Here is a 24617-nt window from a genome sequence, read left to right as displayed (position 1 = left end):
TTGAAGTTTTTCAGAGTTTATTTAAAAGTAAAACCAAAAGTACAAAGAGGAAAAAATTAGTTGGATTAGGACGTAAACTCAAGAAATACATTTTAAACACAGCAGCCTTATGATGGTTTCTGCTAGATTTATCCAGGAGTGTTTAAACAACAAAAACCAACAAAACAACACTGCCCCTTGGAAAAATTAGGTATTTAATACAGAATATCACAGAAAGCTTAGAAATATCAATGGAGCCCTTGAGAGAGGTATATCAGTAAACATTTTGAAAATGTGATTAATCATTTATGTTCATTTGCAAGGAAAAAAACAAACTCTTATCCTGCGAAGTATTAAACTGAATTTCATTTGTTTTTAGACGATCATTACAGAAGGCAGTTTAAAGATTTCACCATTGGATCCGTTTATAGGCCAATTATCTATGTACTGATAATATTGTTTTAGTCAAGACCACACTAACAGGATGTATACCCAAGACCAGAGTGCTCTGAGATCGAGTCCAGACCAAGACCTTGAGGGATCAAGAGTGAGTCAAGACCAAGGCAGGGCGAGACCGAGACCATAAATATCACTGAAAAATTATCATCTTGTGTGCAGCAGGCGTGTCACTCATTTAGTCTTCAACACCTTGAAGGTTACGGCTGTAACCAGGTGGGAAAAAAATCAAACTACAAATGAATTTAAGTTATTAATTTCTGTTAGAAAGAGACGTTTTTCTTCTAATCACAGTAATGATGTGGGAAAATAGCCTCTCAGTGGTGGCCTTGACCGGTCTTGATTTAAAATCTGGAGTCCACCCAGTCTGAGGCAGAGACAAGACAGTGAGTGAAAATGCTTTCAATTCCGAGACTAGACCTTCAAGAAGTGGTCTAGAGACCAATTTTGAGTACTACAACACTACCTGATAATCTGTGTATCAATAAGCCAAAAGTTGCTTGTTCCAATCCTTACATTTTGAGCTTAAAATATAACTTGTAACTACGTATACATTTTTGTGTTGAGTGCTCGGTGAAACTGGAACACTTTAGACAAAGGTGCATTTTTCTCAGAGCTGTTGCAGTAAAGGATCGTAGTAGTTTATGTAAATGTGATAAGATATTCGGGGTATGCATGCGTGTCATTGAACACAATGAACATGGATGGAGTGGATTTGTTATCAGTAACGCTGTCATACAGATCTGAAGTATTCACACTCTTGGCGGGTGGGGTGAGCATGCCACCTCTTCCCTGGGTAAAGTCTCCGACCAGGACCCGGGCCAGGTACATGCGCTTATGCCCTTGAGTGTCCGGCTTAGCGTAGCCTTGTGCTGAGTAGCTTGGATCCACAGCGAAGTATGTGCCGTTGCCAAACACCGCAGCTGCAAACAAAGAAAAAATAAATTAACAATCATGCCTGTATAAAAAGATGGACTGTTGACAGATCCTTGATGTTGTCAGCCCCCTTTTGCTTGGGAAAGTTTGTCTTAAATTTTGTACAATGGAGACCATCCATTTTTTTATATAGTCAATTTTCAGACAGTAACACATGTCAACATTTCATTGTTTTAACCTGCTATATCAGCCAGTCAATCTTCATTGTATACACCAAATCATAACAGGTTTCATCTCAAGACACTTTGCAAAGACCAGGTGTAGGTCATACTCTTTGTTAATTACCATGTTTTCCTGCGTGGCTGCGGTTGAAGCCATCTTTGTTGATGAGATCGATGGAGTCGGCTCCTGTCCCATGAAAAAGTCGCCTCTCGTTGTTTGTGTGATTGTTCTTCTTCTCCATATGTTTCTTCTTCAGTTGGTAGCTCTGCCACAGTGTCGGACTTTGGACTCGTTCAATCTGCAAATACAGAAAACGACATATTTAAAGGTATAGTAAAGGCCATCACCCTTACAGTGTATAGAGGCATATCAAGTGCTCTGAGTGTCCGATTGAAATCAAAATAAACTTAATCAAACATAATCAAATGACCACTGATGCACCATGGGGGTGTGATGTACTTAGGCAAAAGAAGTCCATGCAAAAGATCTGCGTTTCTGGTGGTTTATTTGGTCGAAAGCAAGCAAGCAAATAAAAGAACAAAGGAAATCGTTGATCCTGCTGCCTCTCTTGCGCTTTAAAAAACCATAGGCCCACCCAGGTGCATGCTTGTCTTCTACCTGCCTCTTACCTAAATAACCTCAGGTGCCCATAGTGTTACCCAAATACCGAACAAAAATACTAATGCAAAACTAAACTGACTAAACAAATAACTAGTATAAGAAAATATTACCCAAAATCTATTCTAAATTAAGAAAACGTGTTGAATAACTAAATAAACAACATCACCAAAATATTAGACCAAACTAATTCTAAAAACAAATAAATAGCTCCTACACACACACACACAGACTAAACTTGGACGGGCCGCCGAGGTATATTAACGGCTGCTGCACAGTAAACAGACAGTCTGTGAATTAGACCTTGAGACGGAGCAGATAGAGGGATTAAATGATGCACTGCCAACCCCACGACCAAAGGTACTGCGTCATTCTGTGGGAAACACTGGCTCATATCACTGGGAGGGAGGAACACTCTGAGTTACAGACCTTTGAGAAGTGGACTTGGTTTCTGATGGACCTTCAACCTGACTGATGTGCTACACAAACTGATCTTCCAAAGTTATTTTATTCACCTGTACACACAACAACATGCAGGCTAATAATAATAATTTATACTTTATTGATCCCGCAGGGGGAAATTCGTTTTTTAATTGACTAATGCTTTTACTGAACACAGGACTAGATAATCAGAGAGTGAACATACACTGATGATGGTTATCGTAAGACCGGTCTTTGTTACTTTCGTCTCCACATCCTTGTATTCCTTGCTTCCTGCAGTCAGAGCAAACAGCTTGATGAGGTCGCCTTTCATGTCTTCCCAATTTGACGGCAGAGGAGCATCGCCTGCAAAGAAAATAACCAAGAATCATTTTTGTTGTGCTTGTGTAGCTAGTGTTTGTACAACATTTTTGGAAGATTTATACAATCCACATTGGTCTAGTTTTACATTGAGTTATTTCCATAAACCTTGTAGAAAACTACCTTAGTGAGATATAGAGAAACAAAATGACTCACTTTTCAAGTCTTTTCTGAGTAGCTCCACCATTTTATGTCCATTTACTGAAATTGCTTTTCTAAAGTTGACATCAGCCTTGTAGTTTTCATTGTTGATCTTGAGCTTCACAAGTTCTTTTTTCTCCAGAGCCTCCTCCAGTTTGAGGTTGGTGAAAATGTCGAAGGATACATTATTCCCGTTGGGGTGTTGAAACTGCCACTCTACAAGTGAACTCGCCAGTATGGCCTTACTTCTTAAGTTCTCCTGCCTTTCCACCCTCTGTATGATTTCCCTTAAGGACAGGAACAAAACATGTAAAGGAATAGCCTAGCATTTTGAGAACTGGACTAAGTCTTTATTATATATTTTCTCTTTTTGATGAATCTGCTGACCTGATTGTAGACTCAGCAGTGGAGACGTCCCTCGTCAAACCCTCCAGGTGAATTTTTGGTTCCTTGTCCTCCTGCCCTTTGTCCAGACGGATGCTCACAGTCAGGTTCCTCTGCAGGTCCTTCAGCTTCTCCATGTCTTCCTGCGACAGTTGACTGATGTACTGGTCTTGGATGGTTTTCTCTGCCTGCTCATCCAAAATCAGCTTCTCAATCTTTTTCTTAGCCAGAACCAAAGCCTGAAGAGGTGGGGTGGAATTTGGTTTAATTTTGCAAAAACATTTTATTCACTCGTCTGGACCTCTGTCTGTTTTCTGAAGTTAACCTGTGTGAATGTTAAGGTTGGATTCAAAGAGCCCTTATATTCTCATGAACTTGTCATAAATCTTTACTATCCGTTTTCGATGTTGGGTTGGCAACACTACGAGCTCCCACTCTGGTAGTTGCGCTCTAAGCTTAGGGTAACGTTGGTAGTTATGTATGACAGACCCACAGCCTAAATGATTGAATGTTTACCGTTTGGTTGTCAGCACAGAACTCAAACTCTGTAGGTTCAAACTCCTCTGTCTCCAGATCCAAGTTACCAGGCCTGGTCCGCTTGTCCACTGATCCAGCAAACAGCGAAGTGAAAGTGTCTGAAACAGTGGTAGAGGATATATCCCAGTTGAGTGTAGAAAAGTTTAAATTTGTAAAGACATCATGGTTGATACAAAGGAATATGTTGCAGATAAATCTAACATGCATTTCAGAAATGTGTTCCATTATTAATGTCTATGGAGCTTAATGTAAACAATGATTAGTTTGGGACATTTGTTTTTGCTGCATGTATAAAACCTAGAAAGTATGAAATAATCAGTGGTGACCCATTTTGTGGTAAAGATTTAGAACTCCATGCCTTGTTGCTTTGAAAGACAGTAACCCTTCAAAAAAACTCGCGCTCAGGCCAAGAGGCCTGGGTTTGCAAAACCACAGCGAGGAATCAACAAGAAACAAAGGATAAAAATAATTAAATTAGGTGGAGCTTATATCCTTCCAAAAATAAGTTACGATACCTTTGATCTTAGTGAAGAAGCCCTTCTCCTCCACTCCCTCTCCCTCTCTCTTCTTCATGCACTTGTGAAACTCCATCACCATGAATGTCTGGAAGATCAGGATCTTCACGCTGTGAACTGACTTGGGGCGTTTCTTTCTCACGAAGTCGACCACCGCGTCCACCATGGCGTCAGCCACCAACGACGGGTTGGCTCCTCCCTGACCTAACAGGCAGACAAACGCCAGTGATGATGATGACGATGGTGATGATGTGAGGATGAAAAAGAGAATCTGTACCATCTCTTAAACTCAAAAGTGTTTGGATAGCTGCAGAACGTTTCAGGTTCACTAAAGTCCCGATTTAAAAGTGTTTGATTATTTAAACATCTTGCTGATGATCTAAATTTTCTTAGCATCAGCGTCAACACCTGGGACCAGTTCCACCAACAGTCCCTGGTCTTAAGTTTGACTTGGCATTCTAATCCAACCTGACAGTGACGACTGTTGCACCACCAATATCAATCAAATAAATCAGTATTGATTCAAGCAACATAGCTGCATGGGGAACCAGTGAAATGATATAAATGACAAATTCAAGAAAACAACACAAAAGATGAAAAGGGAAATGTTTGAGAGAAACCAGTTCAGTCCCTTCGAGAGGAGAGTTATCATAAAATGATCAAGTAATGATATAAACAAAGTTTCTCTGTCAATAAGTAATAACTACACACAGAGACAGACATGTTTTTTTTTTTTTTTTGCACAGACCTGTTCCTAGGGCCGGGAAGGCGACAGACTTGAACTTGTTTTCCTCGCAGATCTTGAGCACTGAGTAAACCATTTCTTTGATCCTCACGGGGTCGCTCTGCCCAACGATGTGGATGATGTTTCTGCTCGGCAGCTGCCCGGCTGACGTCACGATCATTAAACTAGGTTGGTAACCAGGAGAACTCACTACAGACAGGAAACAAACAACACTTATAACAAAGTCTAGTAAAACATACTTCCCCAGGACAGATACTCTACTGATGTAATCTATAGATGGTGGATGAGCAACAGGTACAAAAGACAAAGAGCCATATTGTACACCTGGCACAAAGTGCCATTGCAGAAGCAGAGAAGGGTTTTCTAACTTCATCAACTTCCAAGGTGCATGGAGAATGGAAAAAGTCTTGAAGCTGTCAAAAAAGCTCCAGCAACATTGTAGTTCATAATAAAGTTATTCTTTAAACTAAAACTGTTGCGCCTTGTCTGCTATGTGTAATGCAAAGTTGTGGAATGGGGAGGCAAAGGTAAGGCAGGATACACCTTCACATTTAATGCAGCACGTAAGTAGAGGCACTAGGCTACAGGCTCACTGGCACTAAAGTCAGGCTCAGTGATAGCTTTTAGCTGTGGTTTGTGTAGCAGCGTAACAGGGACTGTCGAGTAAATATAGCGGTGCAGTAATGATTCCTAAAGTCCATTTTTGGTTAGATACCCACATTAAGGTCTGTGAAAAAGACAAGCTTAAGATATTTTAAAGTATTTTTGTACGGCAACGTGCCCCACTTGTATATTTTACAGAATTTACATGTTTTACAAAAGGTTTTTAAATGTCATCACACCAAACATGGAAACTAATCTACTGGTTGGAAGCTTAGTGGTGGTGACGTTGGAGTCAGTCGATTGGTAGCAGTTCCTTAATGGCCTGACGTTAGCTTTTTACTCTTGCAATTACGTTTTGAAGTTTTCCTTTGCCACAGAACTTATTTTGGGGCAGCACTAGCTCAGTCTGTAGGGATTTGGGTTGGTAACTGGAGGGGTCGCTAGTTAAAGTCCAAGTGTGGACCAAATTTTGGTCTGGTAGCTGGAGAGGTACTCCCACCAGCTCAGGAGCGCTCGCTGTGGGCAGCCCCCTCACTCTGGCATCTCTCCATTAGTGCATGTCCATAGGATCCTGTTAGTGCATGTGTGTGTATTTCAGCCTGTGTGTGTGTGTAGCATGTTTAACAACAGAGTGCAAAACTGAATTTCCCCTTGCAGGATTTCTTTCCCCAATAATCCAAAAACCATTTGAAAAAACCCAGAGGCTTTTTGCTGTGGAAACCAGCTCAACTCAACTTCATCTTTATTCGTCCCCAAAGGGCGAATGATTTTTCTGCAAGGAATTGAAATAACAGAAAGACAAAAGACGAAAGACATTTTAAAAAGCTAACAAGGTCAAATGAAAGAGGCACTGAATATAGCAGCCTTGGAGTAACAACAGTGATCCTTGACTGATGCTCTTAGCAGCTTCCAGTACAGACAGAATAAAGTGCTGAGTCAACAAGAATATAAACAGGTCACTGATACTCATCAACAGTAATAAAAGTCACAAGTGAACAGGGCAATGCTAACTTCTGGGTTGGCCAACAAAAATACGTCATCCCTGCAGCCCTCTATAGCAATTGAACTTTAGACCATGTTAGCACTCATGGGTGTGTTGGTCTTAAAATAAGGTGTGGTCAGGTGCACAGATGGTATGTTGATATCTTTAGGACACTCTGAGATCAGTTAAGATCTCCAGCTACATACCTATTTGTGCGCACTCCATCTGAACACTCATTCCAGCGCTGTCTAAGATCGCCTTGGACACTCCTAAGATTTAATAAGAGAACAAAGGTATTATAATGAAGCTTTAACATGAACAGTAATGCATTTTATTTAAACAAACTGCAACAAAGTGGTTCTCAGCTGGGGAACGAATTCTCCTAATAAATTGACCCCTCTGAATCTGAGTCTGAAACAGAAACGATCTGCCAGCAGATAATTTAGTTCGTTAGAGAATCTTATCTTGAACCCAGTATCGTCAACCTGATCGTATTGAGTGGACTGAATTGTTACAGCCCTATATGCACAACCTAAGCTTCAAGGTTACGTTTGATAACAAGAGTAGGTGATAGTAATATTGCAAGTATTACAATTCCCCAAATCATTCCTCGACGTAAGCAGACGTGATGTTTAGTAAAATACTTGTGTTCTGATAATCAAACCAAGAAAAAAAGATGTAGAGGAGAAAAACCAGTCACCTGATTGAAGGTTAAATGTTTGATTGGAGGCGTTGATGATGACATCACACGTCTCCTTGGTGATGTCTCCAGACGATACCTCGAGGGTCAGAGTGCCCATCTGCATCTGGTACACGCCTAGAGAGGGGGACCCCACCTGACCGAAGGAGGCTGACACACACACACACACACACACACACACACACACACACACACACACACACACACACACACACACACACACACACACACACACACACACACACACACACAGTGGGATCATGATTGGATTTTAAGGCCTCTTTAATCATAGCAAAGAGAATCACTTCTATGATTCCCCCCAAGCCTCAACATCATCTTTTGTAATTGTTTCGATGACGGGGCCCTCCGGCGGTGGAATTTACATATTGTGCGTTTAAACCAGTACTTTAATTTGTAAGTCTTTACTTACAATAAGTAATGTTAGTTTTGTCCGTCTATTTAAAAGTTTTCTTGGACATAAAATCTATTTTAAGAGCAAATGTTTAAATGAATAGTGTCAGATGCCTCATACCTGAAGACTGCTGTGATTGACGGAATGATTGCCCCGCTGGATGGCTGAACTCGGGGGCTTCATGTTGGAAGTTTCTCTGACCTGTCTGACCTTTAAAGTCTCTGGTGAAACGCTGGAAAACAAAAGGATGGGTATACAAGATACTTTAAAGGAGCAGTCTTTAAATTAACCCTTTAATGTGGAAGAATTTTTACACTTTCATGTGGATTGAACAAAAAGATAACTAGAGTGATAAAGTAACTACTGAGCTTGGGAAGAGCTGGTTTATGTCCTGCAAAAAATAAAACAAGCCCACTTAAATATGGTTTCCCAAAACTATGCTCCCTACAGATGGAAAGCAAAACACTGGGGGTATGAGTTGTTTTAATACATTTTTCCTTCCTGATAATGGTCAAATATCTGCTCACAGGAGTTTTGAATTAAATTGAAAATTAAATAAAACCTTTGAATGTGAGGTTGGAAAACCCCAAAATCTGACTTTTTGCTAGTTTTGATAACGATTAGATTATTTACCGGAAATTACGTCTACTCGTTCCATTTAACAAAAGTGGTTTCATACATTATGCTGTTTTGGAAAACAAGAAGTAACTTTTCTTTCATTATTTTGCATGCATAGCTGTCACATCCAGAACTTGTTAAGAACTTCAACATGTCCCGCTTTCGTCAACAAGTTAGAAACTCACATCCACAGTTTGTCTGTCACTCGGGTGGACAACGATGGCCACCTCTCTCAGATGGCGAGGAGATGTGCTGCTGCTGAAATTGTGGATCTCCTTCAGCAGGACTCTGGAAACCACGTCTTTGGGGAAGCTTAGATTTCCCGTACCGATGGCCGGGAAGGACAGCGATGTCATCTTGAGTTTCTCAGCCGTCACCAGACAATATCTGATGATTGTTATCAATGTCTGACACAAACAGACAACATTAACACAAGTTTAACTGCATATCAAAGACCAAACTAGTAGGACCAAAACAAGATACAGACAAGAAGGTAACCTGGTGTTCTGTAATAGCAAGGAACTGAACTATTTCACAATGGTATTAAAGTCTCTTTCACAAATATATACCTCTGTACGCTCTGAACAGTAGTTCAATAAATAAAGAGAGAGCTGCACTCGATCCAAATCAAGTTCATAAACTTGTGTTTCTGGCAAATGGTATAAAAAAATATCAGTCCTTTTGGATTTTCAACAGGCTGTTGGTTTTAGGCTTATTATTACAACGGTAAAGAATGTGTTTTGTTTCTGTGCAGCATTCGTTCAAAGTTGATTTTTATTTTAGTTGACAGCACTAGCGCAAATATCAATGGAATTTTGGATGAGGTTTTCTGTTATTTCCTCAGCTGTCTACTTCTCGAAAGTGTCACTTCCAATGCAGCATTTGATTCTTAAAACATGCATGTCCAGAGAAATATTCATGTGGATGTACTCACTATTATATTTTTTCGTCACCAGGTAAGTAAAGTATCTTAATCCCAAACGTTTTTGATTAAATCCCCTCACCTCCTCTGCCTGGCCGCCTCCATTGTCCCATCCAGGGCAAACCACATGAAAGACCCTATGACACATGAGGTTGAAGCTGTCGGTGATGATGACGTCTCCGTACTGCAGCATGGACACGCCAGCTTCAGATTTAACAGCTGCCTGCAGGCCGGGCCCGGCTGAGAGCAGGATGGCTTTGGAAACAGCGCCCTGTGTCAGGTTCATGTTCTCTGCGATGGTGTTGACGATGACGTGAGTCTGCAGATCAAAATCTCAACATCAAACACAAGAAGAGGATAACAACTCAGAAGATCTGTTTTTTCATTGAGCAGAAATGCAGATGGCTGTTCAGGCTGTACCCGGAAATACAGCGTTCACAATAACATGTTTTACATGTAGGATTTTTTTAAATGGCTAAAGTTTGTGTTTCTTGTGACCCTATCTACAGCAAATCATAAGCCCTTTTCATGGTGCAATTCCGATACAGCGCTGTAACAAAGCTCTGCCGTCATTACGCCTGAAGACATTCTAATCAATTCTCCAACAACTTCCAATTGCTGTCCCAATCTGTGCAGAAGCACAACGTGAGCATGGCACAGCAGGAGCTCCACGTACACATCGTCAGACATGCACTCACACACACAACCTCCATTGGCATCACTCACACCCCCCTTACTTGGTTCCACTCTTATCTCTCAGGCCGCACTCAGTTCATACAGTTCAAATCCGGGCCTTCCCCAGTCACTACAGGTGTGCCCCAGGGCTCTGTCCTGCCCCTTCTCTTCATCACCTACCTTCTCCCCCTTGGCAATATTTTCCGTAAATTCAATATACTTTTCCACTGCTTCGCGGATGACACCCAGCTCTACCTCTCCAGTAAACCAAACTCCACACTTCCACCCTCCACCCTCACTTCTTGTTTATCTGAAATAAAATCCTGGTTCTCCTCAAACTTCCTTAAATTAAACAGTGATAAAACCGAGATCCTTCTCGTTGGCACTAAATCCATATTATCCAAAATTGGCAGTTCCTCCCTCACTATTGACAGCTCCTCAGTTTCCCCTTCCCCTCAGGTTAAGAATCTGGGTGTCATCCTCGACAGCACACTATCATTCAAATCCCATATCAATAACATTACCCGGTCTGCATACTTCCACTTACGAAACATCAACCGTCTCCGCCACTCCCTCACCCCCCATACTACCTCCATCCTTGTCCACAGCCTCGTCACCTCCCGTATTGATTATTGTAATTCTCTCCTCTTCGGCCGCCCTCATAAGTCTCTCCATAAGCTCCAAATGGTTCAAAACTCTGTTGCCCATATTGTCACCATCACATCACCCCCATCCTACAGCAACTACACTGGCTCCCGGTGAAGCAAAGAATCATCTTCAAACTCCTCCTGTACACCTTCAAGGCCATTCACAACCTCGCCCTTCCATATCTGTCTGACCTCCTTCACATCGCCACTTCAGCCCGCTCCCTCAGATCCTCCTCCTCCATCCACCTCACTGTGCCCTTTGCCCGCCTCAGCACCATGGGGGGCAGAGCTTTCAGCTGCTCTGCTCCCCAGCTCTGGAACTCTCTGCCACCTGACATTCGCAACATTGACTCTCTCCCATCTTCAAATCCAGACTCAAAACCCATCTGTTCAAGATCGCCTACTCACTAACATTTTAACTGCAATTACACTGTACTACATTTCATTTCTTTATTGTATGCTGTTTTTTTTTAATCCGTCGCTGTTTTTAAAATGTTGATTGTTGTACAGTGTCCTTGTGTGTCTTGAAAGGCGCTTATAAATAAAATGTATTATTATTATTATTATAACACTGCTCCCACACTGGCTCTGCCAATCCCATCTCGCCACTGTAACCCCTCTGCTACTACATCTAAAGGTTGCCCAGAGGGGGAGGGTCACGTTGTCCCACCATTACGCCTCTGTGAGATTCAGATTGAAGGCTAAACGTGACAGGAATGTAAATATTGCACTATTACAGTAGTCTGAATAGGGCTATTGCTTTGTGTAGAAACGCTGTCTTCTCCAAACTGGACTGTGCTGTCATCTATCAGCTACTGTAGGTCATATACTTACTATTGATATGTACCTCATAACAAACCAACTACCAAAGAACCCAAACTATCACTCTAACGACCACAATTAATGTTATACTCATGCATCAACATTATGGCTTGATATCAACACTAAACCATGGTATTAAACATGTCACTCACAGTCTGGTCCTGAATGTTTCCTTCCAAGAGAGCAATCTTCAGACCTTCATTTGTGGTCTGCTCCATCCTCCCAGGCCTGCAGCCAGTTGAAGAACAATGAAAAAACAAAAATGATGTCATCACAGGTCTCCTTTACCAATTCCAGACTTAGTTTTTTCTTGTTTTGTTGTGAAATGTTTGGCAGATATTACAAATTCCCTATGCAACAATTTTACTTTAATTAAATTTTAGTTTTGATTTGTTTTCTTACAAATGATTTGCATTGGTTTGACATTTTCCCTGACCCTTAGAGTTGGACTCCAAAATGTGTTCTATAGTACCTCACCGAAGATAAAATACAAAATTAAGCATTACAAACTGTCAACAAAAATAAAGATAGGAAAATAAATAAGAGAAAGAACTTTACCCTCCATGCCCTCCATGTTTGCCATGTCCCCTGGGGCTCTGACCACCCCTGTTATTTTGCAGACTCCACTCAAATCCAGCTCCTGTCTCACCAGCTCCTCTTCCTCCTCCTTGATATCCTCCTTCTGCTATATATCCTTCTCCTTGATATCCTCGTCCTCCTCCTCCTTGATATCCTTCTTCACTTTGATATCCTTGTCCTCCTCCTTGATATCCTCGTCCTTCTCCTCCTTGATATCCTTCTTCTCTTTGATATCCTCGTCCTCCTCCTTGATATCCTTCTTCTCTTTGATATCCTTGTCCTCCTCCTTGATATCCTTGTCCTCGTCCTTGATATCCTTGTCCTCGTCCTTTATATCCTCGTTCTCCTCCTTGAGCTCCTCGTCCTCCTCCTTGAGCTCCTCGTCCTCCTCCTTGAGCTCCTCGTCCTCCTCTTTCATTAAACTTACGCCCCCTTGGTGACTGCCGTTGTCCACCTCGACCTCTGCCCCGTTGATACCCGCTGTAAAGTGGAAAATCATGGTCAAACACAGACCCAACTTGTCACAAGTCTTTGATTTACATGCTGTATGTTGTGTATTTAGCTAAATATATCTATTCTCTGTCCCATCTCTTTCATAATCTAAACTAGTCTGTTGACTGAGAGATGGCTATCATTCTAGCTAGCATGTTCTCTTCTGTGTTAAGCTAAGCTAACAAGTTAGTGTCAGTATGTTCAAATGTATGGATGTGTGAGTGGTAACAATCAGTGGACATAAATCTTTGAAAATCTAGATTTATTTGCTAGCAGTATGCCTCTGCTAGCCTACATTAAACACAAAGAAGGGACAGACTGATGGACTAAGGGAAGGGCGGATAACTAACTTTTAAAGAAAAAGAAAACATCATAATACTGTCAGTCTATTTCTTAAAAGGTGAAACATTAATTTATTAAACATTAAACCAAATCCAAAGCCCAGTTTTATCTTCTAATACTATAATTAAAAAAATCTACAATTTACCCTGAAGCCCTAGAACTTTGTCCTCCTGACTGCGGTGGTAAAGTCATAGTTGGTCCAAGATCGCTGAACTCTTTGTTGAAAGCTGCTGCCAGGACCCTCACAGTGTTATCATTGTTGTCTACCAGGTGAATCTCAGTCAATGATCCTGGGCTTTCTGGACTGTCGCAGTATTCCCGCACTGCCTCAGCTATGGTCTCAGCGCAGAGGTCAACAGGAAAGCCAAACACACCTGAGCTAATGGCTGGTAGCGCAACAGTGGAGCAGTTCACGCTTTCTGCTTTTCTCAGACTTTCACTAACTGCACGCTTCAGACGGGAGACTGCGGTCTTCTTGTCGTAGTCAGAGAACCGAGGACCAACTGCATGTACAATGTACTTGCAAGGTAGGTTACAAGCAGTTGTTACGATGGCATCACTGGGATGTAGTTTTCCATTTTTGGAGACATAGTTGTTGCTGATTTTCTGCAGCTCTGGTCCTGCAGCTTTGAGCATCGCCAGAGCCAGGCCGCCAATGTGCTGCAATTCCTCGTTAGCTGCATTAACCACCGCGTCGACTCCAAAATGACAAATGTCTGCTTTGCTTACAGACACCAGGACTCCACCGGCAGTCTTCACTTTGCAGTAAATAAAGCCATTTTCATCCTCATAGTTCTCTTCCTCCTCTTCCTCTTGATTCTCTGGACGAAGCATCACCACACAACTGAACTCTGACATTATATTAGCCTGAAACCAGCTTTCTTGAGATTGGAAATACTTCTTTGCTCCAGGCTTATTCATTCTCAGGTTGTCACTAAAGAGAGAACTAGTCAGTTCCTCAAGGCAGGATTTGGCTTTCTGGACATGGAGACGAGCCCCAGTGATATAGATTCTTTGCCTTAGTGGATCCAAATTCACTTTCACATCATTGTCTTTTGCAATGCTGGACCATTCTAGTTTTTTTTTCTTGTCAATGAACTCAACGACAGCAGACTGCAAACGAATTCTTTCTTCAATTCGGGAGTAGCACTTAATGAATTCTCTCAGATTACGACTGACCTCTTTCACTGGATTCAGGAAGCCTGCCACCGTTATTTGATCTTGTCTTCCAGGGTAGATCTGGATGGACACTGTTTTCTTCTTTGAAGAGTTGTAAGTGTCCAAAAGCTGTCGGTTTTGATCAACCCAGTTGGGAAGATTCAGAACTGCCTGGTCTTCCACATCCAGCATTATGACTGTTAAACTCGCATTTATCTTTCTCTCTGCATCAGCAAGAGCACCCTCAGAACTCCCCAACAGCAAAACCCCCTTTCTTTCAACACTGAAGATGGCACTAATGCCATGGGAGGTGAACAGATGGTGTGACATGTCCATGGGATCCACGGTCTTGAGAAAGTCTAAAAGACCTGAATGAAGTTCTATCTGTTTTTTACTCCTACCCACATTTCGCTCCAAGATCCATGCCTTAGTCTTGGAAACCTCTGCAGAGAGCCCTGTAATGGTTAACTTCTGAGAGTTTTTATCATAGGACAGGTTCATCTCAGGGGAAATGTCCTGTGTAGCTTTCTGAATTCCTTCCTGCTGCAGGATGTAGAAAACTGCAGGGGCCAAGTTCATTACTTCAGAGACTCCATTTGTCTGCCGTTCAATATGACTCAAGGCTTTACTAACGATGTTCTCCACAGACACCCTGAATGTTTTTACATTGTCAGCTTTCCCAGCCACGGTCAAAACCCCCCTGGATGCATCCAAAACAAGGTGGGCATCTTCCCTGACGACGGAACGGACATCTTTCTCTGCAGCTTTCCATGCAGGTCCGTTTGTTGTACATTCGAATGCAGTGTACTGAGACATGTGCTGACGGAAGGCATCTTGAGCAGTGCTCTTCCACATATCGACTTGTTGGGCGGTTAGACCTTTCTGCCTCAAAAAATTTGGGATAGGGCTTATCTTCACTTCAGGGTTTTCCATGTTCACGCTGCAGAAGTATGGACGCATCTGGTCGTTGATTTCGTTAGACAGTTTCTTCATCTGGAGAAATTTCCAGATAACGGGATGAACACCCTCTGTGAAAGGCTCAGGCATCTTCCATGTTGGTCGTTCTTTTCCATAAAGGGCGGTGCCAAGGGACTCGTAGTATGGATACACCTTGACAGGAGTGGATCCAATCACGTATTCTTGTTTGATGCAAATGTTTTTCACAACTGCAGATAAAAACAGAACGCCAGAGTAAGTAGTTGATTAGTACTCATGAATGTATCTTAGGTTTCTATGAACATTAGTCATCCAGGTCATAGGATACACAATTTTGCCAAAAATGTGCTGACGCCTTTGCTTTGAAGTTTGCATTTGGCTTAGGTCTGTTTATATCATAGACTGTAAATATATTGGATATAGCGATCCTGTTTTTCACCTGTTGTTTTGTTCATAACATTTTTGAAGAATTGACTTTTGCATTTCCACTGCAGCCACGTTAGTTTTCTGAAGCCAGAAGTTACTGGCTAACAGAATTGGCATCGCAAATATATTAACTGAGGGATCATCATCTATTTTATTTAACAACACCGTATGCACTCGTACTTACAGACATACAGTATGTTTCCTAAAGTCTGTGGAGACCAACTTTAAAAACTACTGACCTATAGTATGCTCGTCTGGTTTGCTGCTTTGATCGTTTTTATAAAGAGTCAATGCTCTGATCAAGTGACGCTGCATCACTCACTCTTTATGTTTGAGTTCAAGCGATGAATCCATCTGCTGCATACATTTGGGTGGTGGTGTGTGTTGTGTTCATAAATGCACTTTGCCGAATGAATCACTGGCACGCCCCTAATTATGCACATCTCTTAGCCTTTATATTATCAGAATAAATGAGTTATAAAAGAAATTCAAACCCCGTAATGTTTTTACTAGCCACATGCTTTAAGATTTCAACATGAACCAGGCTGTGAAAAATGACTTTTTAAAATGGGACCTAATGGGGATTCCTTGGCTTTTGCAGACAGCCTCAAGTGGACACTTGAGGAACTGCAGTTTCTTTGCTCTTCTACATTAGCTTAATTTACAAACACTGTAGGTTGGCGCTTGTTATAGCAAAAAAATTGCCACATTTTTTTGGGGTGTCCATGTCGACTTTATATTCCAGCCTCTGAGGTTGCCTCTTGGAGGTTGTTAGATCCTACCAGTAGTGTCCATCATGAACCAATCAAAGGCTCAACAGTCAGATCCGAGTGTATTGGATAGTTACTTTTAGCCAAACGGTTTTTGGTCTTTGGGCTTAAAGAACACTCTTGACCAAATAACAGTGAGTAATTAGGAAAGCTGAATGGAAAACCTTTGGGGTCAAGGAAGGTGACAATGGCAGCCTCTTCATCTGGGACCATGGTGATGTTCTTTGGCAGAGCCCAGTTCTTCTCAAAGAACAGCTCCAACAGGTCTGCAAAATCATCAGAAATACGTTTTGAGAACAACAAAAACAGACACAAAACTTATTAAACACATTGATTCCAAAACATGTCAACAGGACGTCCTCTAACCACAGACCTCTTTACTGGGATTAAACCACTTTTACCTTCAACCACAGCAGAAGGAAGACTCTCCACTCGGACGCTCTTTGTTTCCTCTAACTTCCAGGCGGTCAGTTTAAGTTTCTGCAGCTTCTGGCTGGTCTGACTCATAGTGAGAAACTTCTCCACATCTGCAAAATACTCTGGATTAACCTGTTTGTTAGGAGTTAATGAGGCCTTAAGCTACATCAGAACTGTTTCAGGGTCTGTAAAATCTAATATTTTGACTTTGCCTTTGTTATCTTCACTTGCTGATATATTGTCTTCTGTCTTTCAGGCCCTGTGTCCACCTAGCTTTTTCTGACACTCACCTAGAGTGTCTGTTTTCAATAGTTTTCGATGAGGAGAGAGCATAAGCAGCTGCATGTGGCCGCCCAGAGGAAAAGCGCAGCGCCCGGTGTCTTTTTTCCGAGCGCGCCTCTTTTTTTTGTGCCGTCGCTCTGAGCGCTCAAGTTGATAATCTTTAAACTTTTCAAAAGAAGCTCTTTCCCAAATATAAGATATTCCCCGTTGTAGCTACGTCAGCTATTTATTAGTGTGACATCATAGCAGCCCAACACTGTGTAGCCCGCTATAAATGAACCAAGAAGAACAGGGACACAGAAAAGAAGGGACCCTTTATGGTCCGATCGGAACCCTTGGCACCCCAACAGGAGGGAACCAAATAAGTAGGACGGTACGGATCCCTTATTTTGGTACCATTCCCAACTTTTGACGGCAGAAACGCCAATAAATGGGTACCGTACCGAATCCAACTGAACTGGATCGCTTGGTGGAAACAGGGCTTTAGGGCACCATCAGGTTATGCCGTGTCTACGAGTGTCGGTGGTGCCATAAAGAATGAAGTTGTGGTGTGTAATAATGTTGAGAAGTTGAAGGGGTCCCTTTCATAACTGAACACTATTTTTTAGAGTTGTGATTTTAAGATGAGTCTTTGCAGAAAGAGAAGTGGAGGTAAAACGTGTGCCAATGTTTTTTTGCCGTGTATGTGTGCCTCGAATGTCAGCTTGAACTTATTCATGAATTATAAATAAATGGATAGTCAACAAATTTCTGATGTATGCAAATGCATTTTTGATGACGAGGACTACTTAGCTGTGTTACATCATTTTCTACTCTTCTCTCATTATCATTTTACTTGCAGAAATATCTAGAAAACAACATGTTCATGTATTTACATTCTCACTGCACACTTATGTTTTTTTGTATGAATTAATGAATGAAACCTTTATTGCACAAACACAAAAACACAATCAAAACAAACATAAACAGGACAGTACATAAAAACACACGTATGCATATTTTTGTGTATGGGTGTATTACTTCTACATCTATAGGCTATGGTGTCTTCACTGTAGTTTTGTGGATATATTCAATTCAATTCAATTCAAAAAACTTTATTGTATTTATATGTATTATTTCAGTGTTATTTTCGTACCTGCGGGGCTTTTAAAGGTGACCACAGCTCTGTCGCTCTCCACGATGATCTCCAGACTGTAAAAACTGTCGTCCAAACCTGAGATGGTCTCCACCAGCATCAGCAGCAGATCTCTAGACATGTTGGACCCAACATTGTCCAAAACCACAGAGAAGCTCTGAATGGACTCTGAGAGGAGATGAATAATAACCAGCTTTACCTTCTATTACCAATACCATGTATTTCTTATTATTTGTTTCAAACCAGTGAAAAAGAAATAACATAATCAAGCATAAATGGTAAATGGACTTGAGCTTGTATATTTTTTTCTTCTAGTCTTCAGACTACTCAGACCACTTTCACACTACAGGTTACAACTACACACGGCCGTTTTGGACGCCCCTCGGTTTGCCAGATATGAGACCAGTTATCAGGTCAAATAACTCTGCATGTTTCTAATAAGCTCCACGAGCAGAAACGTGCTCAAACTAGGATCAATATTGGAGATGCTTTTGAAAAATGGAGAGAGGTTAGAACACAGAAAGGTTTACAGACCCATGCAGAGCTGGATAAACACTGAAGCTTCAGTGTCCACCACATGGCAACCTGCCTGAGCATCGACTCTACAGAGGAGGGGGTGGGGGGAGACAGCTCTCTCTCTAATGTTTGGAATTTGGACTGCAGTACCCATTTTAAACACTAGGTGTAAGAGTTACATATTGTGCTCTTTGTTGCATGTTTTTTACCGTCTTGTTTCTCTGCAGAAGCTCCATCTCCAGGCTCAACTTCTGATTCTGGCATCTTTGAATCTGTCGCTGAATCTAACAATGAAAACAATCGATTTTCATTCAAAATGTCAAAAACATTCAATAAAATCATGAAAGTTAATTAAAATATGAGATAGGAATGATAAACTCCAAATAAAGTCAAAAAGGTCAAAACACAGAAAAAGTTACGTTTTCAAAAATACCCGCCTACGCGTGGACCAGGTCTGAGTCTGCATGTGAATCGGAAGTGTTCAAATATGACTCAATCCTTCGTACACGTAATGCTACTCCAAAAACACACCAGAGCAACGGATCTTGAATAATCCTCATCTTAAAATAGTCCCAAACAAATGTTTCCTCCTGTCTGTTAAATAAAAACTATCGTAGTCGTTTTTGGACATAAATGGACCTTACCAAGATTAAACAACTAAGATGAATATCTTTGAGCTGTTTTAGATAAAACAAATAAAGCAGATTCACCTGAGACATCAGCGCCATCCGCTGGACTCTGAAAAGAGAAAGAAAAAGAAAAACATTCACAAAGAAGAAAATGACGATAGGAAAAACAAACATTACAAAATAAATCTGTTTCATGTAGAAACTATAAACTGCTAAATACTGCTTTTTCTGTGTCCTGTTAAAATAAGCAGGATAGCGAAAAGCTCCACCAGCACTAGCTGTAAAAGATCAAAATTACTGTCAAACCAACAGATTTTAGTTTCAGATTTTTATCAGGGAAAAAAAAAAACATGTGAACTTGTGGGCTGAAACAGAGAAGAGCCCGACCGATTAATCAGCCAGCCGATAATACTGACCGATATTATCATATCAAGTCACTATCGGTATTGGCTGATTTCATCTTTGATATGCGCCGATATTACTACATTTATTCACCAGTCAAACATAATTTAATTTGAGTTTCATTATATTACACTAGCAGATCTCTGTCTGGCTTTCACCAGCAGAGGGCGCTATAAGGACTATAAGAAACATCATCACTCTGACCATCTCGTCTTCATTAAATATCTTTTCCACAAGTGTTTGATAACTGCTTTTAAGGGATCAACGGAAAATGTGTTCATCTATTTCCATCAATCTCTACAGATCAAAGATAGGTCTGAGAAAGATATCGGCCAATATATTGGCTTCAGATTTCTTTCTCTTCCTCATTTCGATATCGGCCCTAAAACTCCCATATGTCGGGCCCTGATGTAGAGTAGTTTCACCTGAATGAAAACTGCAACCATAAAAACATAAAGTCACTACTTTTAATTTTTCTTCTTGGTGTTACGTTTATTTTGCTTCAATTCAATGTCAAATAAGATGATACACCTTATTAGACATTATGAGACAATGTGGAGCAAACTGAAGAAAAGGTGGAAGTAGAATTATTTTTTGTAGGTCTGCAATTTGGATTTAAAATAAATACCACTGCCAATTCAACATGATATCTACAGGATGTAAATGGTTAATATTACACAGCTGTTTCAAATACTTGATTCTGATAGTCTGGTGAGAGAGGGGGCGCTTCTCAGTGTCCCGGCTTTCTTTAACCTGATAGTGGTTTATTCCTGTGACTCCTGCAGCAGCGGCCTGTATGTACCAGTACATTATTTGAATGTAGTCCTCAATGTGACGGCAGTGCATCCTAGAATGTCTTAGTTATGTATTTATTGACTTATTTATTTATTACAGTTGTCCTTAAACCGTGCTTTTCGTCAGGCCCTTGTGGGTGTCATTGCTCAAAGAGACCACACGAGGGTGTCAGTGTGCCAGCGCTCATCTTTGTCTGATTTGTTTGTTATCTCTTATAAACGCCTTCTGCTGTTTGTTTGTAAATGTATGCATGGTCTGGGCGGACTGTGGAACCGAATCGCCCTCTGAGATAAATAAAGTAGTCTAAGCCTGAGTCTGATTGGCCAATGTTGCATAGCAACCGTCTGCTTTCCTTATACAGATCACCGTCTATTAGAAGAATACATCATTACTAATGAAAGCAAACGGTTGCTATGGACGCAGCTCTTATCACCGACTCTGAAGGACTAACTGTAAACAAATAAATCCATGGAAGGTTCATTTAAAGTTTGTTTACTGTGGGAAAAGCAGAAAGGATAGAGAGAATAACAGCAGTGAAAAGAGGATCAAAGATGTAAAAACTAAAGGGAAAACAAGAGCCGCTCACTCTACATGATCCCTCACTAAATGTCTCAGGATTGTTGTTAGGTTAGCACTGAAACACACCCTGACAAACTGCAGAGTCCAAAACACACATCAGAGCAGAGAGTTAAAGTCCAATTTCCTGCTGCGTCACTCATCAAGGAATTTAAACCACAGAGGAGGAAACGCCTGTTATAAAAGAAGCAGCAGGTGACTGAATAAAAGCTTTGAGGTGTTTGGTTTTAGACAAAAGAGAAGTAATTGGGTGGAGAGATGAGTTTAATCTTTAATCATCTTTGCACGTAACCACTACAACACTGTGACTTTGTATTTGAGTGTAATACCGACTGTGACGACCCCTGACAGTGTCAGAGCTCCTCCTGTTACCTTGTCTCTCTCTCTCTCTCTCTCTCTCTCTCTCTCTCTCTGTCTCTCTCTGTTTAGCTCTGGTTTGATTTGCTTAATTTCCCTCCACTACAAACAAACACACACACACACACACACACACACACACACACACACACACACACACACACACACACACACACACACACACACACACCATTGAAATCACCACTAACATACAGACTGCATATTCTTTTATTGAGATGTGTTGCATCAGTTACAGTTTTAAATAACTTTAACCCTGTGTGGTCTCCCTGTGTGTCCAGCACTTGAATGTATCAGTTTATGTTTTATCATGTATTGACGTAATGAGATGTTGAAGGTTGTTTGTTTGAATCCTGATCATGGACTTAAATAAACAGAATGATGACTAGTAGAAAAAGAGTATCAGACATTTAACATTTGTTGCACCTGCAGAGGACACGTCCAGAAATAGTTCCATAACCTCAGCGGTGGACAATATTGGGTTTGTTTTAAAATAGTGTTCTAACAGCACGCGAGCTTTGGATGTTGGGTCGCAACGCACACAATCGCACGCTCGCTGTCCACACCGCATGCGTTACATTTTGAATTATTTTCTCTGTGAATTTGAGTTCCCCCTTGCAAACACAATGACATCAGGTGCTTTTGTCCTGAAGGAGGAAAACAGAAGCGAGCCGCTGACTCAAATCACAACACTCAGAGGCTCGTCGACAAACGACTAGCGGTGTTGACACAAATCAAAACTCAACATTTAAATCACGGACATGGATATGATTAATGCACCGTTATCTCCACTTTGTAAGACAAGCTAACGGGCTCTGTTGAGTGAGAAAAGCGAGTGTCAGTGCCGTGCTCGTTCCTCTTCCGCCTACAGGAGCAACAGAGAGGAACGAGAGAGGAGGGCGTGCGGTATAAAATGTTTAACTCGCGGTCAGCTACAGTGTAAGACACTACGATAGTAAACATTAGAATCAAGCAGACTTTGTCCCGTGGCATGCTGTGAGGTCAGACTGTTACCCTCTAGTTAGAAAACAACCAAACAGAACAAAACAGTTCAGTCATAAATAAGAGAAATCAATGAAAACACATAACCCCTCCTTCTTTAGAATTGTCATTCAGCATTTCCACTTTTAAAACAGTCTTTTTATTTTGCCCTTTAGTTGTACTCACCGGTGCAGAGCTCAGGTGTAACGTCACAGCTTGATTGTCCACAGTGATTTCATGGTTTTTACGAGCGAGGACTCTCTCTCTCACTGGAATCACACAAAACACTTCAGTCATTAACAATTCTGCAAAGTTCTCTCAAACCAGAAGACTTAGAAGAGTTTGACGTGTCCTCCTCTTCCTATCGCAAAAGATATGAACAAAAGAAACGTTAAATATCTGCCGAGCTTCAGGTGACAGTGGAACATTTGTTCTGAGTTAGCTGCTAGTTAGCACAGCGCTCAAGAGCGTATCTGCGCTCTGTGACGTCAACTCCCCGCATCCAATAGGAGGGAAGATCAGATCACAACAAACTGGACCCACAGTCCTGAGCTCTAGTTTACAGACCTACCGGGAGATCGGAAGAAATTTTACAGAAAGAATCTGTAGTTTGTAAATTTGTTTTGAGACTGGTAAAGTGTTCTACCCCTTGTTAATTTGTTTTATAAAATGTAAAAACGTTTTTCAAAATTTTTATTTGTCTCAAACTTTGTAATTTTGCTTCGCACCTCCCAGCTAACATATAAAACACATTCTTCTTCTCTGTCTACAATGCGCGTCTTGAAACTCCTGCAGGACGATCTGTGTCTGAGGGAGCCTGTCTCTTTAAGTCTTTATAAAAGTAGATTGAAGGTGTCGGGAGGAAGATGCGTCAGGTTGTAGATGCTTTGACCTTTGACTTTTCTGCTCTGTGACTCAGGAGATGTTGACCTGTGTTTGTTATCGCTCTGTGTTTTACGTCTGTAACTTGTTTTCCTGTTTAAATGCATTTTGAATAAATATGAAATAAAATACATTAATTAAAAAAATGTTAACTGAGCAAATAAATAATCTAAGAAGTGACTAATTTTCTCTTACATCAATTATTTCTTAAGTCATCTAACTTAATGATGAGAACATAAAGTTTATGGCTTCACTTTTGAAACTAGAGGCTCTACGTCCACTTCTTATAGACTCAGCAGTCTATTTATTGCTTATGACTAATAGTTTGAACTATGAGGAAAAGGAGCGTAAGAGTTGAAGTGCATGCTGGGAAGTCAGCAGACAAGGTCCGGGTGTTTGTTAACCAACTTTTACTGCCAATCCAGGTGCTAAGATTTAAGAGTTTCTATCAGTGTTTCCATCACAGTTCAAATTCAAAAGGTTGCAGTATAAATAAGTAAAAAAAGGTTTTAAGATTTTTAAATTATTTTGTATATTTCACTTTCTAAAAGATTTAGTGTCGCAGTTTAAATCGGGCCTGTTTGTTATTTCTGTTACGTCCATCGTGAAGTGTTTAAACTCGGAGTCACTTTGTTGAACTTTTTAAAACTGCAATAAAATGTGATTAACCGACAGATATCAGAGCAGTAACTTGGTGTTTGTTGGTTTTCACCGTCATTCAGGGAGACTCACCCTCCTCTACTCTGAAGTAAACAGCCGCTCGCAGGGCTCCTTCCTCCGCCTCCACCCGGCACTCTCCTCCGCCGGACTTCTTCTTACTCTGGAAGTAAAGCTGAAGTTTGTTCTTCACTGTTTTAGTCTGAGCCGCACTCCAGACCCCCTCCACGATCACCGGCACACACTCCTCGGTCTCCTCCATGATCCTGTCCGGTACGAGCTCACCGACAGACTGACAGCAAACAGGCAGCGAGGCGTCACATTTCAAACTGCTTTCACTTTCGTTTCTTCACTAAACGACATGGAAACAAAACTGATCTCTATGCAGCTGACTCACTGTAACAACACACGGGAGCCTCTAAATACTTTCTATAGACTACATATTTATATATTACTTCATCCTGATAAAGTCCTGATTGTAGTAAATAGTAAATTATTATTCTAAAATGTGAATATTAAAACAGTTTTACACGTAAAATGAAGGTTTTTGTGATCAAGACTTGAGTTGCTTTCTCCAATCCAATATTTGATTAAAGATTTGTTTTTCTTTGT

The 24617-nt window shown here is 41.0% G+C and overlaps 1 protein-coding gene across 1 annotated transcript; it reads right to left on the bottom strand.

Moving 5' to 3' along the window:
• Positions 1-24300, bottom strand: LOC109990977 (protein mono-ADP-ribosyltransferase PARP14). Its single transcript, XM_029279216.2, has 23 exons — positions 24081-24300; positions 22653-22735; positions 19419-19446; positions 18918-18992; positions 18193-18360; positions 16760-16885; positions 16523-16624; positions 13214-15392; positions 12214-12714; positions 11808-11883; positions 9594-9830; positions 8775-8996; positions 8092-8203; positions 7560-7709; positions 7066-7128; positions 5278-5463; positions 4530-4733; positions 3994-4112; positions 3481-3716; positions 3109-3380; positions 2798-2937; positions 1657-1831; positions 1-1358 (listed from the first exon to the last, which is right to left on the bottom strand). Exons 1-23 carry the CDS (start codon positions 24265-24267, stop codon positions 1078-1080), a joined length of 5922 nt encoding a protein of 1973 aa, XP_029135049.2. The 5' UTR covers positions 24268-24300; the 3' UTR covers positions 1-1077.
• Positions 24301-24617: the final 317 nt, after the last annotated feature.

This window comes from Labrus bergylta, chromosome 2, assembly GCF_963930695.1.
Source record: "Labrus bergylta chromosome 2, fLabBer1.1, whole genome shotgun sequence".
NCBI lineage: Eukaryota > Metazoa > Chordata > Actinopteri > Labriformes > Labridae > Labrus > Labrus bergylta.
Note: the sequence above shows the minus strand (reverse complement) of the source record. Positions and strands in the feature narration are given on the sequence as shown.